Source organism: Panthera leo, chromosome D1 (genome assembly GCF_018350215.1).
Source record: "Panthera leo isolate Ple1 chromosome D1, P.leo_Ple1_pat1.1, whole genome shotgun sequence".
Taxonomy (NCBI): Eukaryota; Metazoa; Chordata; class Mammalia; order Carnivora; family Felidae; genus Panthera; species Panthera leo.
Window position 1 is genome coordinate 104,853,351 of NC_056688.1, and position 14,959 is coordinate 104,868,309.

At 59.2% G+C, this 14,959-nt stretch overlaps 2 protein-coding genes across 4 annotated transcripts; one reads left to right on the top strand and one right to left on the bottom strand.

Moving 5' to 3' along the window:
* The first annotated feature begins 1,796 nt into the window (after window positions 1-1,796).
* CCDC86 (coiled-coil domain containing 86) lies at window positions 1,797-8,672 on the top strand. Its single transcript, XM_042904581.1, has 4 exons — window positions 1,797-3,076; window positions 5,794-5,923; window positions 7,592-7,666; window positions 7,861-8,672. The coding sequence occupies exons 1-4, from the start codon at window positions 2,271-2,273 to the stop codon at window positions 7,978-7,980; spliced, it is 1,131 nt and encodes a 376-aa protein (XP_042760515.1). The 5' UTR covers window positions 1,797-2,270; the 3' UTR covers window positions 7,981-8,672.
* Window positions 8,673-9,010: 338 nt separating this feature from the next.
* Window positions 9,011-13,782, bottom strand: PTGDR2 (prostaglandin D2 receptor 2). 3 transcript variants are annotated; one of them, XM_042904578.1, is made up of 3 exons: window positions 13,738-13,782; window positions 13,226-13,326; window positions 9,011-11,160 (listed from the first exon to the last, which is right to left on the bottom strand). In XM_042904578.1, the coding sequence occupies exon 3, from the start codon at window positions 11,150-11,152 to the stop codon at window positions 9,956-9,958; it is 1,197 nt and encodes a 398-aa protein (XP_042760512.1). In that variant the 5' UTR covers window positions 11,153-11,160; window positions 13,226-13,326; window positions 13,738-13,782; the 3' UTR covers window positions 9,011-9,955. The 3 variants fall into 3 exon arrangements, with proteins under 3 accessions (XP_042760512.1, XP_042760511.1, XP_042760513.1); XM_042904577.1 differs by lacking the exon at window positions 13,738-13,782 and having other exon boundaries at window positions 13,226-13,413; XM_042904579.1 differs by lacking the exons at window positions 13,226-13,326; window positions 13,738-13,782 and adding an exon at window positions 13,076-13,085.
* Between the last annotated feature and the right edge of the window lie 1,177 nt (window positions 13,783-14,959).

Genomic DNA, 14,959 nt, shown 5'->3' on the forward strand with positions numbered 1-14,959 from the left:
TTGGGATTCTCTCTCTCTCTCTCTCTCTCTCTCTCTCTCTGTCTCTCTCTCTCTGCCCCTCCCCCCCCCAAATAAATAAATAACCTTAAACAAGAACAGAAAATGACCCCAGCAACACCTATAAGGGAGTGGGAAAGCAGGGACCAGGAAAAAGCCAAAAGAGGGTGTCTCTGCAAACCACTGGGGCTCAGTCCTGCTGGGGGGCCTCTGCGGAGGGGAGAGAACCCCTCAGCATCCTTTCCCCACCCCCAAGGGCAAGGAGGCTGGGATGGTTGCAGTAGGAAGCAAGGGAGTCCCAGCAGTGACCACCGCATCGGGCTTCTCTGAAAACTTCAGGCCTCTCCCCTGGGCCCCTGAGCACCATTTATAATGACACTGACAAACCGAGCTCAGGAGGGAGTGGAGGGTTCTGGGCCAGAATTCACTCGATGCCTAGGTTGATGAAGGGTCTCCACGCGGGAGATTCAAAGGATTCAAAACATTCTGTAAAACATCTCCCTTTCTCACACCACCCTAGTAGGGATCTGACGCCACCCTCTGAAGTATTTTAAGCAGGGACGGTGGGGATCCGATCCAACTGGCATTTGTGAGTGACCCCTCCAGCTGAGGACAGGAGTTCAGGACGCAGGGAGCAGAAACTGGCCTGGAGCAGGCCTGGTCCAGTCTCCACCAGCCACCCTGGTCATGCACACTGGGCTCAATTCTGAATGGCAGGCCATTTGGCCTCCAGGCTGGAGCAAAGAATTTAAGGAACCAAGAGCCAGGGGCTAGGAGAGCTGGGTGAGGAGGGGTCCTAGCTGCTTCTGCAGTGAGGAGCTGAGCTGGGCCTTCCATGGCCCGGGAACAGGAGGGTGCTGAGCCTACAGATGGAAGGGCCAGGAAGGTAAGAGGCTGACACGTGATTACCGCACAAGAGTGCAACTATTTCTGATGACATGAAGGGATGGTGGAGAAGCCTCCCTAACCCTTAGGGAGGGGGTTTCAACAGGCCGAACTCACCAGGATGCATCTTGGATGCCGTGGAGCACTAGCCAAGGGGCAACGGGTATTAAGGGATTCTCAGTCCACTTTTCCATCCTCCAGAAACCTTTGTCTGGGTTTTCCTCCTCCTCACCTCCTCCTTCATCAGCACTCAAGACACCCTGGGCCCAGTCTGACACTCACTCCCGCTCCAGTGTCAGCGGAGTGACTCAGCAGGTGGGGGCAGTGCTCAGGGCCTGGACTTCTGCTCTGCCTTCTCTCTGTGTCCCCTGAGCACCCTTGGACAGCTTCCCAGGCCCTCTCATAACCCCTCAGCTGGATAAAGAGTGGTCTGTAAAAGAAGCCAGTGGGACAGCCGGACAGGGGTCCTGGGATCCCTGCGGGCCATCCCCAGGCAGTTCTAAGGAAACACTGAAGAAGATCTGGGATACAGCTGGGCAGCTTCCAAGATGTTCGTCATCAGACTCACGCTGTGAGTGAATCAAAACTTCCTCTTGGGTCTCATGCAGCAGAAGGGAGAAGGCAGGCTCACACCTTGCAGCAAGGACCTCTGCCTTGGCTAAAAAGCAGCTCAGTGATGATCTGAGCACGGTTTACAGAACTGGGGCTGAAGGTGCAATTGGGCCACAGGACAAAAGGTGGTGCATCTTACCAGCACCTCAACTTCACGCATGAATGTTGAAAATGTTGAAAAGGGAGAGCCATAGATACTTAACATTTCCCGCTTCTGGGATTCATTACAGAGCATTAACTCTGGTGGTTATGAGTACTCCGTCAGGATGATTCTCGATACACTAAGCTCGTGCAAAATCACCCATATTACAAACGAGAAAATTGAGGCCCCGAGAGTGGGACCCCTGTCCAATTAATGGCACAGGAGTGAGTTCGCCGCAAAGTTTCCACCTAGCCTTGCCTACAGGCGCCCTGGACCTCTTCCCAATCCTCGTCTCACCCGGGAATGGGTCACCCACCCCCTTCCCTCCTCTGCCTGCACACTCTTTTCCTCCACCCCGGGGGAGTAAGATTGCACGAAAGGCAAACGCAGCCCAAGAACGGGCCATCCCCCGGGGGTAAATGCGCCAAAGCGCTTTGCGCACGCGCCTTGTAAGCCCAGCCCCCTCGGGCCTTCGATCCCGCCTCTCCGCCCAACACCGACCCGGTCTCCCCGGCAACAGCCCCTCCTGCCCCACGCTGATAGGGCGGCCCCTGACGTCATAGGACGGCGCCGGTAGCCGCAGAGACGGTCGCGGCTGCACGTGGGTGAAATTTGGAAACTTACAAGCCCCACCATGGATACACCGCTCAGGCGCAGCCGGCGGCTGGAAGGCCTAAACCCTGAGTCCCCCGACACCCCCAGCTCAGTTTTACAGGTGAGACGGGCCCTTGTGGAGTTCAGGTCGGACCCAGAAGAAACGAGGGAGCCCGGGTCACCTCGGAGTGCGCGGCAACCCGGCCTGGAGTCCCCCCGACGTCAGCCGGAGACAAGCCCGGGATCGCCTATTCTACCGCAGGGTGCAGGCTTGGGGTCCCCCCGAAGGGAGCCAGAGCCGGGCCCAGAGTCCCTCCAGCGCCAGCAAGATCCAGGCCCGGAGCCGGGCCCAGAGTCCCTCCAGCGCCAGCAAGATCCAGGCCCGGAGACGCCCCCAATACTTCCGGAGTCGGGTCCAGTATCCCCCGGATTTCAGCCAAAGCTAAGTGGGGAGTCCGCAGAGTCCTCCCAGGCCCAAGAAGAACTGGACTCGGAGTTGGCCCTGAATAAGAAGGAGCTGGCCCCCGGGTCTCCCCGACATCAGCTGCAGCCGGGCCCAGCATCACCAGAGCCTTACCAGGGTCAGCAAGCGCCGGGTCCGGAGCCCTCGCGGCCACTACAGGAGCTGACAGCGCAGCCACCCGGCTCCCCCAGGGGTCAGCATGAGCCGAGCAAGCCACCTCCGGCTGGCGAGACGGTGAGAAGCGACCTCGGGGCAAAGAAGCGGACGAGCTCTTCAGCCCAGGCCCCAGCGTCCAAGAAGTTGAAGGAGGTGGAGGAGGTTCCCGTAATACCTAAGGGAAAGCCCAAATCGGGGCGGGTGTGGAAGGACCGCTCCAAGAAAAGGTGAAGTTGGAGACCGCGGGGCAGGGGTGTCGTTCTCTGTGGTGTTGGGGTGCCAGTGCCGCCTGGAGACGGGCCCTGGGTTGGAGAGAGCTCACAGTTTGGGGGTCTCACACAAACAGCTAATTATAATCAGAATGTGGTAAAACGCCCCGGAAACCCAGGGAGGGTGAGACCGTGCCCTGGAAGGTTATGTGAGGCTTTCCTCCTCAGAGTACCTGTGGACCTCTCCTGTAACACCTTATTTGTGTTTTCCTTCAGCAAGCATTATCTTTGCCCTCTGCCTAGCGAGGGAAGCAGAAGCGAGTAAAGCAGCCATAACTTGATAAAAAGCCGGGAGGCCTTCACCCCCTTGTATCTGTTAACAGTTATTTGTCTCTGTGATAAGAAGTATTACCAAGCCCTGAGCGTATAGAATACTGCTAAGCATCTTGGTGAGGGTTGGCCAGGGCAAAGGCCTTGCAAAGAGAGGGACCGGCACGCGTCGTGCCATTTAGTCTGCACATCAGTACCGTGAAGCAGCTGGTGTTAAGATTCTGCTCGTTTTACATATGAGGAAATCAAGGCTGTGGGGAGAAATGGGGGGGGGAGGGGATATCAGACGATGGGTCAGGAGTGAAAGCCGAGAGACCAGTAAGGAGGCGGTTGTAGCAGAAATAAAACAGGTTCAGAAGCTGCAGGCCGGGCTTGTGGATAAGAGCCAGAGGGCCGTTGAATTGATGTCTGGGGTCTTTGAGGAAGCAGCTTCGGCGGGTGGTGAGTGGGCCCAGAGACCGGCGAGGTAGTATCTGCAGCAGGAGGTATCCGAAACGAGGCCTGCGGAGGGAGGCAGTCAGCTGGGAAGGCCTGGCGGCAGCCCCACCTTCCAGGCTGATGTCAAATGGCACCTGCACAGGGCTCCTTGGGTGTGCCGTCTTCCTTCTCTGAAGGGTGGCGTTTATTGGGTACATACCATGCGCTCAATGCTTCTCCAGCCTTGTCTCCATTGATCATCCCACACCCTTCGGAACAGGAGCCATTCTCGTCTCCGTATAACGTGGGAAGTCGCTGAAACCCAGGCTACTTCGCCCAAGGTCACTCAAGTAGTAGGCAGTGGATTCAGGCCCTGAAACCCAGGCCGGCCTGCCTGCCTGCCTTCAACCTCCAGGTAAAGCCAGTGCTCTGGAACCGCACCGCCCCAGTAGCTAAGCCGCCGGGCACATGTGGCGATTTAAATTTAAGTGGATTAAAATTTAAGAACCCCCAAATTCCGATTCCTCCGTCACACCAACCACATTTCACGTGCTCAGCTGACAGAGCGACTGGAGGCCACCTTACAGGACAACGTCAATACAGAGCATTTGCAGCATTACAGGCAGTTCTGCCGGGCTGTGCTGCTCTAGAAACATGCAGCATTGTGTCCCGGGGCTCTGTGTGCATCCAAGTCCCCACTTCCTTGTCCCTTTGGGTTTCTCGCAACTGGGGTAGGGAGGAAGTTTGTGCTCAGCCCCATCCTTTTGGGCTTAGGAAGGTCTTCAGCACCGGGTCCTTGGGGAGAGGGCGAAGGAGCAGTCTGTGTGTGTGTGTGTCTGTGTGGAGGGGCGGGGGGTGTTCTCGAGTCAGAACTCGGCCGAAGGCGGACAGGCCTGGGGTCAAGGTCCAGGCTGTGTGTACCAGACTCCTGTGGAGCAAGAAGGCGGGGAGATGACCCACGAGAGCAGAATTGATTGACCCTTCCCCACGGTGGGGAGTGGGCTCTGCCCTGTGTGCACCACAGCCTTCAGAGGCTGGGGCGGGCCTGCCGACCTCCTGTGACCACTTGGGGTCCCATATAATGGAAGTGGATGAAAAAGAGCTCTTTCAGAAGTCAAGAAAGGGGTAGGGGAGGCAAAAAGGCCACTGGGAGAGGATCTGCTAAGGAGAAAAGGCCCACGGGACACCCAGGAAGACTTTAGATAGTTCTAGGAGAAAGACCTATGGAAAAGGGGAGAGCATAGCTAAGTGAACCCCCATGGTCTCATCACCTGCTCAACTTTCTTTTTCTTCCTGCAGTATTTTCCAGCACATCCTAGATGGATCATTCCACGTGTACATCCTTGCAGTATGCAGTCTAACAGAGACCATCCCGTTTGTCCTGTGACTGTGATGTCACTCTCACACTCAGGAACACCAGGACGTCCCCGATACCTTCTAATGCTACTGCCCCTTTTACATTCCCCCTACTGGGGAGAGGGATTCTGAAGAGTTCGTTACAGAGGCCCCTCACCACCCGCGCTGTTCTGAAACAGAACAGGCCGGCCCCGGAGGGAGGGAGCCCTATCTCCAGAAGCATTAGCACCCAAGCTGACTTTGCTTGGTGGAAGCAGCAGAACTTTGCAGAAAGGCTGTGTGGTCTGGACTATGGTCACAGACAGCCTTCAGTCTTGACTGCCGTTCAGGTACAAGGTGACCTTGGGCGATGATTCAACCTCTTTGAGCCTTGGTTTGCTCCTCTGTTGAATGGAGAGGACAAAGTACCTGTCCCAGAGACCCATAACTAGGGCTTAAGAAATGGCAGCCGGCATGAGTGGGGCCCATTCCTGCCCCAAGTTTCTGCAGACCCAGAGGGCTGACTGCCTGGCAAGCAGGCAGGTAGGGATGTCATTCTCCCTGGGTTCTGGGGTAGAAGGTCCAGAGCCGAGAAGAGAGTGGGCATCGGTGCCCCCCACGGACTACAAGAGTGCCCGTCATCTCCCACACAGGTTCTCCCAGATGGTTCAGGACAAGCCCCTGCGCACATCCTGGCAGCGGAAGATGAAGGACCGGCAAGAGAGGAAGCTGGCCAAGGACTTTGCTCGGCACCTGGAGGAGGAGAAGGAGAGACGCCGGCAGGTGAGGGGCCAGCCAGCCGGGCTGAGGCTGGAGCTCAGGGGCCTGATCCGGTGACTGCTGTGATAGGCCTGGGTGGGGGAGAGGGGGACTCCCACCTGTGCCCAGAGGGAGGCAGGGCACCAGGCTAGAAGCAGAAGTGGGGTCTGGGACCCCAGGTAGGGAAGCCCAGTGGGACGTCCAGCTTTGCCCAGCGCTCCATACGACACTCGATGATGGGGAGGAGCCCGGGACAAGGCCCCCCCAGTGGCCCTCACTGATGATAGAAGCATTTGGTGAGATGGGCTTAGGTTCCTTGCTCAGGTGGAAAAGCTTCATCCCCGGAATCGTTCCCATCGTTCTCCAAGAAGCAGCCACCATGCGTCAGCAAAGTGGATACCCCACACGTTCCTCCGGCTGTCTCCCGGACGTTGTTCCCCAGGCCAGAAATGCCCTCTCAGAGGTTCCCGATCTCTGGGAAGCCCCAGGGTGGCACACAGAGAATATGGGTCAGGGACCATCACACCAGGACTGGCATTACTGGAGGAATGTCACTTGCCTAGTGATCCCAGGGTCACGGGAGGAGTGAAGCACCTCACCCCGAGTCTGCTCACTGAGGGAAAGGGCTGAGCCAGTCATTCCGTCATCCGTCGCCTGCTCCGAGCCGCCCCAGCTAATCCCGTGGCCGAGGCCCTGCAGATACTGAAGCGGCTGCCGTGTGCCAAGTCCTTGTCTCACTTCCTGTGTGGCCCTGACTCCCTCTTGAGCAACACAGGCCTTCTTGTCACCGCCCCTCGGGAACGCCCCTGCCCGGCCCTCAGCCCGGCCGGTCCCCTGATGGGAGCCCAAGTCTCACTTCTCCTTTCTCCCCGGGGGCCCAGGCCACCCCTGTTCTGCTGAGAGGCCAGGCGAGGCTCCTGACCATACAGCGGCCTCGGGGCCGACATCCCCTCGGGCCCCACCAGGGACAGCAGTCACCACAGCCAGAAGGCACTGGACTCCCCATTCCCAAGACAGACTCCAACTAGATTCATCTTTGAAGTGCTCCCAGGAGGCCGGGTACCATTCCAGGGCCGGTGCATGTCCTCATTCATTTATTCCTCAGGACAATCCTATGTAACCCTCCTCACGTTGAAGATGGTGCGTTGAGGCACAGAGAGGTTAAACAAGTTGGCCAAGGTCACCCATCTGGAAGTAGCAGAGTCGAGATTTGAGCCGGGGCCAGATAGCTCAGGAGCCTCTTCTCCATAGCCTCCACCCTTCCCAGCCCCATGCCTGGACGAACCTTAGGGGAGACCCTGAGGAGGTGGGAGTGAGGGAGAGGGCCAGGCCACCCCTCTTCCCTGGCATTTGATGAGGGGCTGGTGCCAGGGGCCGTGGTGCACATGCCCGAGTTTCCAGGTAGGGAACCACCGGTGTCTTCCCTCCCCCGACCATCCTCCTATCTAAGCCGCATAACCAGGCACCTGCCTTGTCCGCTGCAGTCGGGAACTTCCCGCCGTCGTGGGCCTCTCGTCCCACGGGCATACCTCTTCGCTGGCCCTCCCCCCGCCACACCACCAGCGACAGTCGGGCCGGGGTGAGAGGGCCTTTCCTCCTCCCTGGGAACTCAGCCAGCTCTCACTCTGGGGCCTAAGAGACCGGGGCTGCCTCAGCTCCTAGACCCAAATCCCCATCCTCTGTGTCTTCCAGGAGAAGAAACAGCGCCGGGCCGAGAACCTGAAACGCCGCCTGGAAAATGAGCGGAGGGCAGAGGTCGTCCAAGTGGTGAGTGTTGTCTGGCTCGGGGGACCTGAACCACGGCCAGGCTGGGCACTGTGTTCGAGAGACCTCGGCAGCCCTGCCTCGCGGCCTCCACTCCCGCTGCGTATGACCCAGGCCCCTGTGGGGAGGCCTCTCTTCCCGGGGCGCAGGGCAGAGACTACAACCGCACTGACGCCTTCTCCTCACCCCACCCCCAGATCCGAAACCCTGCCAAACTCAAGCGGGCAAAGAAGAAGCAGCTTCGCTCCATCGAGAAGCGGGACACCCTGGCGCTGCTGCAGAAGCAGCCCCCCCAGCAGACAGCAGCCAAGGTCTGAGTCCGGGACACTTAGAGGCCGTCTGTGGCCCACCACTGTGTCAGACACCGCACTTCTCCGGCCGCTGGTCACGTGCCTCTGCGGGTCTCGGCCCTGCAACTCTAGCCCCACTCCACCCCACCCCACCCCAGAGGGGCTCTGAGCCTTTGAGGACTCTGGGGCCCGGCAGAGACTAGAGGAGGGAAGAGGGTCAGCACCCCCCGCCTCCTTCCCCCTCCTTCTTCAAGTGCCTTGCCACCAAGAAGAGTAAATTCTCTGGTTCCTCGGGGAGCTAACATCTGGAGGGCGATTCCCCAAATGTGTGTTTCTGTCTCAAGGTCATGGGTCCAACCCAGGCCAGGAGGCTGCAGTCGGGAACTGGTTCCTCTCACACCATCCCAATGACTGCTCTGGGTCCCTCTGCAGCCCACTGGCCCTGTCGCCCGGCAGCCTGAACCCAGCTCCCCTTCCTTTTCCACACTGAAAGATTAAGGGAGGTTGCAGGGAGCCAGGTTCCCCCAGCTCCCTCTCGCCTGTACCGGACGCTGCAGAAGCCCCAGAGATTGGATTCACGCCACGCAGTCTGCATCAAAGATATTTATTGAAACACTGCTGTATACAGGCTCAATTCTAGGTATCGGGGAATATAAAGGCCCCTGCTCACAAGGAGCTTTCATTCTGACGGAGAAAATCTAATAAACAAGAAAACGGCATTGTGTGTCAGGCGGCGACAAGTGAGGGGAGGCTGGCAGGGCGCGTGGCGAGGTGTTAAGAGGGGTGTCTGTTCAGCCAGCTGTGCATCTACTATCCGTTTGCTGAGCACTTACTGTGGGCAAGGCCCAGCACCGTGGCAAACGGTAAGCTGGCCAGCCCAGTCTCCAGGACCCCAGCCAGGAGCGGCACAGGCAGCACTGGACCGAGAGCCCAAGAGGGTTTCTCTCTCTGCTCTCCCACAGACGTTTCATCCACCAGTTACTGGCAGCAACTCTGTGCCTGGCCTCGGGACAGACCTAAGCGCAGCGATCGTTGTCCTCCAGTCCATGGTGGCAGAGGAAGCACATGGCACAGTGGGTGTGCTACAAGGGAGGGACGAGCTACCCCTTACATCTGCAAATTGGAAGGCACAGCTGCCCAGTGGCTGCTAGTCGGGAGGTGGGTTGCAAAGATTTGGGGATTACCAGCATTGCCCACAGGGCATCCCATGGAATACCAGGCCTATACAGGTGTCAGATTCGCAAGGAAATGTCCCGTGCTGGGGTCTCCGAGGCTGCCGTACACGTTGAAATACTAAACAATGAGAAGACCTTCAGCAAAGATGCCCGTTGCATTTGGGTTAGCCCCGGTTGACCACGACAGCCCTCGCTTTTGCTACTTTATAAGAAAAGCCTTATAGAAAAGGCCTTGCTTTTCTACCTGGGGCAGTGGAACGTGTAATGGTTCATGGTCAGTGTGCAGACCCTGTACTTGGGGCACGTGGATGAACCTCCACGTGCCTCAGTCTGACCATGGAACCTACCCTCCGGATTGTGAGATAAAGCGTCTAGCTCAGTACACGGTGGCTGAGGGACTAAATGAAGAGGTTAGACCAGGCCAGTGCTTCCCAAACCTTTCCCCTCTGTTTTCTACCCCAAAACCCATCACTGGTTTCATGTGAAAACACTCCCCTCCCTCCCCCTCCCACCATCTGACAAAGTTGAGCTTCAGGGGGAGTGTGTCCTGCGTGCCTCGGGAGTCCACTGCCCAGTCGGAGAAATCTTGTGGTTTTCACTGTGTGTTGCCCCTGCGCCGACCTCGTCTCCAGGGAGCTTGCTAGAAATGCAGAACCTGGGCGTCCCGCCCGGCCTGCCGCCTGCCTAGGATTCTGAGAAAGGCTGAGGAGGCCGAGCGCTGCAAAATGCAGATCCCTGGGTCGCTGCCTGACGTCGCCCTCGGGACGCTCTCGCTCGGCATCGCCGCCCTCCTTTGCCTCCCGGGCCGGCGAGCCCCGGCCGCCCTCTTACCCCGAGGTGGTGCTCAGCGCCCGGTTCAGGGGGCCGCTCTCGTCCTGGGCCCGGGCCCTCTGCGCGGACGCCAGGCGGCCGCCGCACAGCCAGGCGAGCCAGCGCGGGGGCCCGGCGGCCGGGCGGCCGGGGGCGGGGCGGGGGGCGGGGCGGGGGCCGGAGGCGCGGCGGCGGCGGCTGCTCCCCAAGCCGCCCAGCTCGCTGTCGTCCAGCAGCACGCTCTCCAGCACGCTCCGCAGCGAGCGCCGCAGCTTGTGCAGCACGTCGGGGCACGTGAGCACGTAGAGCAGCGGGTTGACCACGCTGTTGATGAAGGCCAGGCTGGTGACGAAGGGCAGGCCGCGCCACACGAGCGGCCGCAGCTCCGCGTCGGCGTGCGCGCGCGCCTCCAGCAGGCTGAACACGTGGTAGGGCCCCCAGCAGAGCGCGAAGGCCGCCACCACGGCCGCCACCAGGCGCACGAAGCGGCTGGGCCGCCGGCGGCCGCGGTGGCGCAGCTGCACGCTCACGACCGCGTGGCTGGAGGCGATGATGGCCAGCGGCACGACGAAGGCCAGCAGGAACTTGCTGACGGCCAGGGCCGCCTGGCGCGAGTTGCACGTGGCGTCGCGGTCGGGCCCCGGGTTCAGGAGCAGCACGTTGTAGTAGCACATGATGCGGCCGTCCAGCCGCGGGATGGTGTCCCGGAACACGAAGTAGGGCACCGTGTTGAGGACGGCCAGGGCCCAGAGCACCAGGCAGACCCTGTGGGCCGCCGCCACCGTGCGGTGGTTCTGCGCCCACACGGGCCGCACCACCTGCAGGCAGCGGTCCAGGCTGATGGCGCTGAGCAGGAAGCCGCTGGCGAACATGTTGAGGAAGAAGACGGAGGAGTGCAGCTTGCAGAAGGTGGTGCCCAGCTCCCACGAGTGGCCCACGGCCAGGAAGTAAGTGAAGAAGGGCAGGGAGGCGGTGGCCAGCAGGTCGGACAGCGCCAGGTGCAGCACCCAGGTGGTGACCACCGTCTGGCGCATGCGGCAGCCCACCACGAAGAGGATGAGTCCGTTCTCCGCCAGGCCCAGCACCGAGGCCAGCCCGTGCAGCAGCACCGACACGTGGTCCATGTAGCGGATGCTGGAGTTGCTGTGGCTTTGGATGCGGCTCATCTGCTCCAGGATGGGGCAGAGCGGCTTCAGCGTGACGTTGGCAGACATGGCCGGCTCTGCGGTGGAGAGGAGGGGGTGCTGAGGTAGGCAGTGCGAGGGCAGCAGGGGACCCCCCTCCCCAGGGGATTGGAACCTGACCCGTGAATGGTATAGATGAGGCCACCGGGGACCAGTGACATTGAGCCAAGGCAGTCAGGTGGGGGAATAACATCCCAGCTGCACGCCCTTGGGCGAGCCATTTAACCTTCCTGGGCCTGCTTTCTCCTCTGGGACACGGGCATCTGTCATAACAAGACCTAGCTCATAGGGCTGTTGGGAGTGTTCAATGAGCTAATATACATAAACGTTTAGAGCGGAGCCTGGCACACAGGAAGCACTGCATCAGTATTGTGACTGTTGTTAGCAGGTCCCCTAAGGTCACATGCGAGGCCAGGCCATGCAGGACTCCCAATCCCCCGGGGCCACTGGGGCACAAACAAGGCCCCACCTGAAGGACAGGGGTGGGTCAGCTGGCCTGGGGGATGGGAGTGGAAGGAAGAGGCTGTGCCTTTAAGACATGCGCCCTCCCTATCCACAGCACCCCCAGATCTTGCCTCTCTGCAGCTTCTCTGTGCAGCCCTTTGCTCCCACAACCGTGGCGTGTGGGGTATGTTGACTTTGACCGGTGGAGCCAGCCCCTCCTCTCATAGTTGGAGAGGAAATAAGATAAGAGGAGGGAGAGAGCTAGGCATGAGAACTACCAGACTGGGGCTCTGGAGGCCCAATGGGGCTGAAAGACTGCCATCTGCCCAAGGGCGCCGGGCCACCCTCCTGCCCCAGGAAACCCATTCCTTTACTGACTCACGCATTCATTCAGCAGGTAGTGATTGAGAAGCTACTCAGGTAAGCGCTGGGGAAGCCAGCCCCTGGCAGATGTGCGGACACCCCAGATGTGCACACCCACAGCTTCATCAAAACCCCAAGACTTCCTGATGTGAGGCTGGTTGAGATCCACGAGGGCAGGGGGGCGGGGGGGGGGGGGGGGGGGGGGGAGGCTGCCGGCAGGAGGCATAGGATGGCTGGCAGGGATTGGGAATTCAGATTGTCCTGAGGCCCCACTATGCGCCAGAGATTCCAGTAGGTCCTTTACATAAGCACTGTCTTGCTCAGGACTCTAGAAAAAAGGCACTAGACCTTCACTCCATTCCATTTTACAGGCGTGGAAGCCGAGGCTCAAGCCACCCAAATAACAGACAAGCGGGGAAGCAACAGTTTAAGGCTCAGTGTGTTCTCTTTCCTCCACCTCTGCCGTAAGCAAGAAGAGAAGGAAGCGGGGGGTGGTCTTCAGTAGTCACATTTCCAGGGGTAACACTGTTGGCCGGGATGAGAAAACCCACAGTCTTCTCCAGGTAGCACGGGCCTCTGGAAGGCGAGGCCCCAAGAGATCAGACTAGACTTTTCCAAGCAGATGAGCCCCAGGATCACAGGCAGGTCGGGGTGGGGGGCAGCAGTTGGGCCCGTGCTCCCCAAGAATGCTTACGCTTCTCAAGCTTTACAGTTTGCAGAACAATTACACTCGCGGTGACCCTGTGAGACCCCATTTTTCAGAAGAGAACACTGAGGTCCAGAGAAGCATAGCAACTTGCCCACCATTCCTCAGCTGCAGTGGTACAGCTGGGACTCCACCCTGCAGACAGATGAATGCCATCCCCTCTCCGCACTGGAACATTCCCTTCAGCACAGCAGCCTCTTGCCAGGTCTCATGGGGATGCTCAGAGAGCACAGTCCTGCTACACCCTGGGGACCCATCGGGATCAGTCTTTCTGGCTGCATGGAGTCGGCCCCCAGCCTCCCGGGAGTCTTGTGGAGCCCAGCAGCCAGGGGGTTAGGGGCAGGGAATGCGAGCTTTTAGAGTCAGTTACCCTAAAACTGCCCCTGTCATCCTCCCACCCAGACTGCTGTGAGTCTGGAAAGAGAGGCTTTTGTGCTTACCCCTGTGCCCTTTGCTTCTCTGAGCAGTGTGTCCCCTCCAGTCTTTGGGAAATCCAGCCCTCTGCCATCCTGACTGTTAAAACTGTGCCTTCGTGGATCCAGAGAGGGCACTAAGGCTGCCGAGCCCCTGGGCTATTATTGCTTCCTTACCTGGGCACAGAAGGAGCACAGGATTCCAGCCCCAGAGACAGCTTCTGGTGGCAGCCAGACGAGTCACCGAGTCACCGGCAGGCAGAGGCAGGGGAGTGGGGCTGAGGGAGGAAATAGCTATCAGCTCCGGAGTGTGTGTGTGCGTGTGTGTGCGTGCGTGCATGTGCGCGCGCGCGCGCGTGTGTGTGTGTGTGTGTGTGTGTGTGTGTGTGTGTGTGTTTAGGGGTGGGATCTGGGGAGGCGGGGACAGCGGAGGCTGACTTGTTACACTGGTATTCCAATAACATTTATCTCCATCAATGGGAAAGGGACGTAACTGCCGGCAGCCCGTGCTCAACCCCCTCCCTTTACACAGGAGATTTGGCAGAAACCCCAGGTCGGTACGCGTGCCCGTGGGGAAATGGGAGTGTGCATCAGGGGCTGCATTTTCGAGCGACCGCTGTGTGGGAGAGAGGCATGAGGAAGAGGACATCTTGGGCACATGTCCACCGTCCTGGCTGCCCTCTCCTCACCCCAGAATTCTCAGGAAGGCAGGGCGCGGCAGTGGGCAGAGCGGGGCCAGGCCAGCCCTGCAGCCGCAGCTAGGAGGTGAGCCACTTCCGCTTGCCAGGCCGGGTTTTGCCATCCGTGAGCAGAGCGACGGCGTCTACCTCGAAGGCTTGGCAGCGAGGTGCCTCCGTTCACAGAGCGCCCCGCACACGGGAGGTGCTCTTAGAAGTCAGTCCTTGTCCCCTCCGGGGAGGAAATGGGTAGAGGCTATAGGGCGAGGGCAATACAGCTTTTATTTAAAGTGGGCTGTGAGCTGACAGAGCTTTATAAATTTGCATTTAATTGCTTTCCAGGTCCTTGCTGACCAAGCTTCCCGGGGTCAGGAACCGTTCCTTCAAACCCAGCGTCCCAGCACGTCGGAGGGACTCAGTAAAACATGTTTAAAACCCCAGTGTCCCCCGTATCAGGGCAAGGCACCCCCTCCCACGGGATTGAGTGTACAGGAATCTTCCACTTAGACACAGGCTTAATTTCAGGGCCTGGAGCTTCACGAGCTTGCTGAGAGCCTGCGATCCTGAGTGAAGAATGTATAAAATACCAGGACCGTGTGATGGGGATAATATTTCTCGCTGCACCCCAAAGTGGCAGATCGGTAAGAGCCTGATTATCCAAAATATGAGCGCTGGGAGGCGTCCCTTCCTGTAGGTCACAGGGGGCTTGGTCTTGGAGGCAAGTGCTTACAGCCCTCCCAAGAAAATAGGCAGGTGCCTCCATTCTGCTTTGGGGAAAGGAGCACCCACCCCACCCCTGCCCTGCTGACCCATGAACATCCTCTAAGGTCATGCAGTGGAGGGTGGTGGGTAAGCTCAGGGACTCTGGGGCCCGACCGCTTGTGTTTGGATCCGACACTGCCACTCCCTGGCTGTGTGACTTGGGCAAGTAACTTCACGGCAGTAGAATTTTTACAAAGGACTCCTGCCCAGCCCCTTCCCCAAAGTGCAAAAGTCGGTGCACAAATTGCTTTGGGGGCTAAAAAAGAATCCCCCCCCTCATCCCCCTCCCTCCCCACTGGATCTCTGCCCTCCCTTGCCCCCTTGTGCAGTGAACATCTTGCACAATCTCTCAGGGCAGCCCCGCTAAGGGGCTTCGTACCTGAAAGCTGCATTCCTCAGACCTTTCCCCCAACCCTTGTTTCCAAGTGGCTCATCTCCCAACCCTCCTCCCTGAGGACAACTTAAAAGCTGC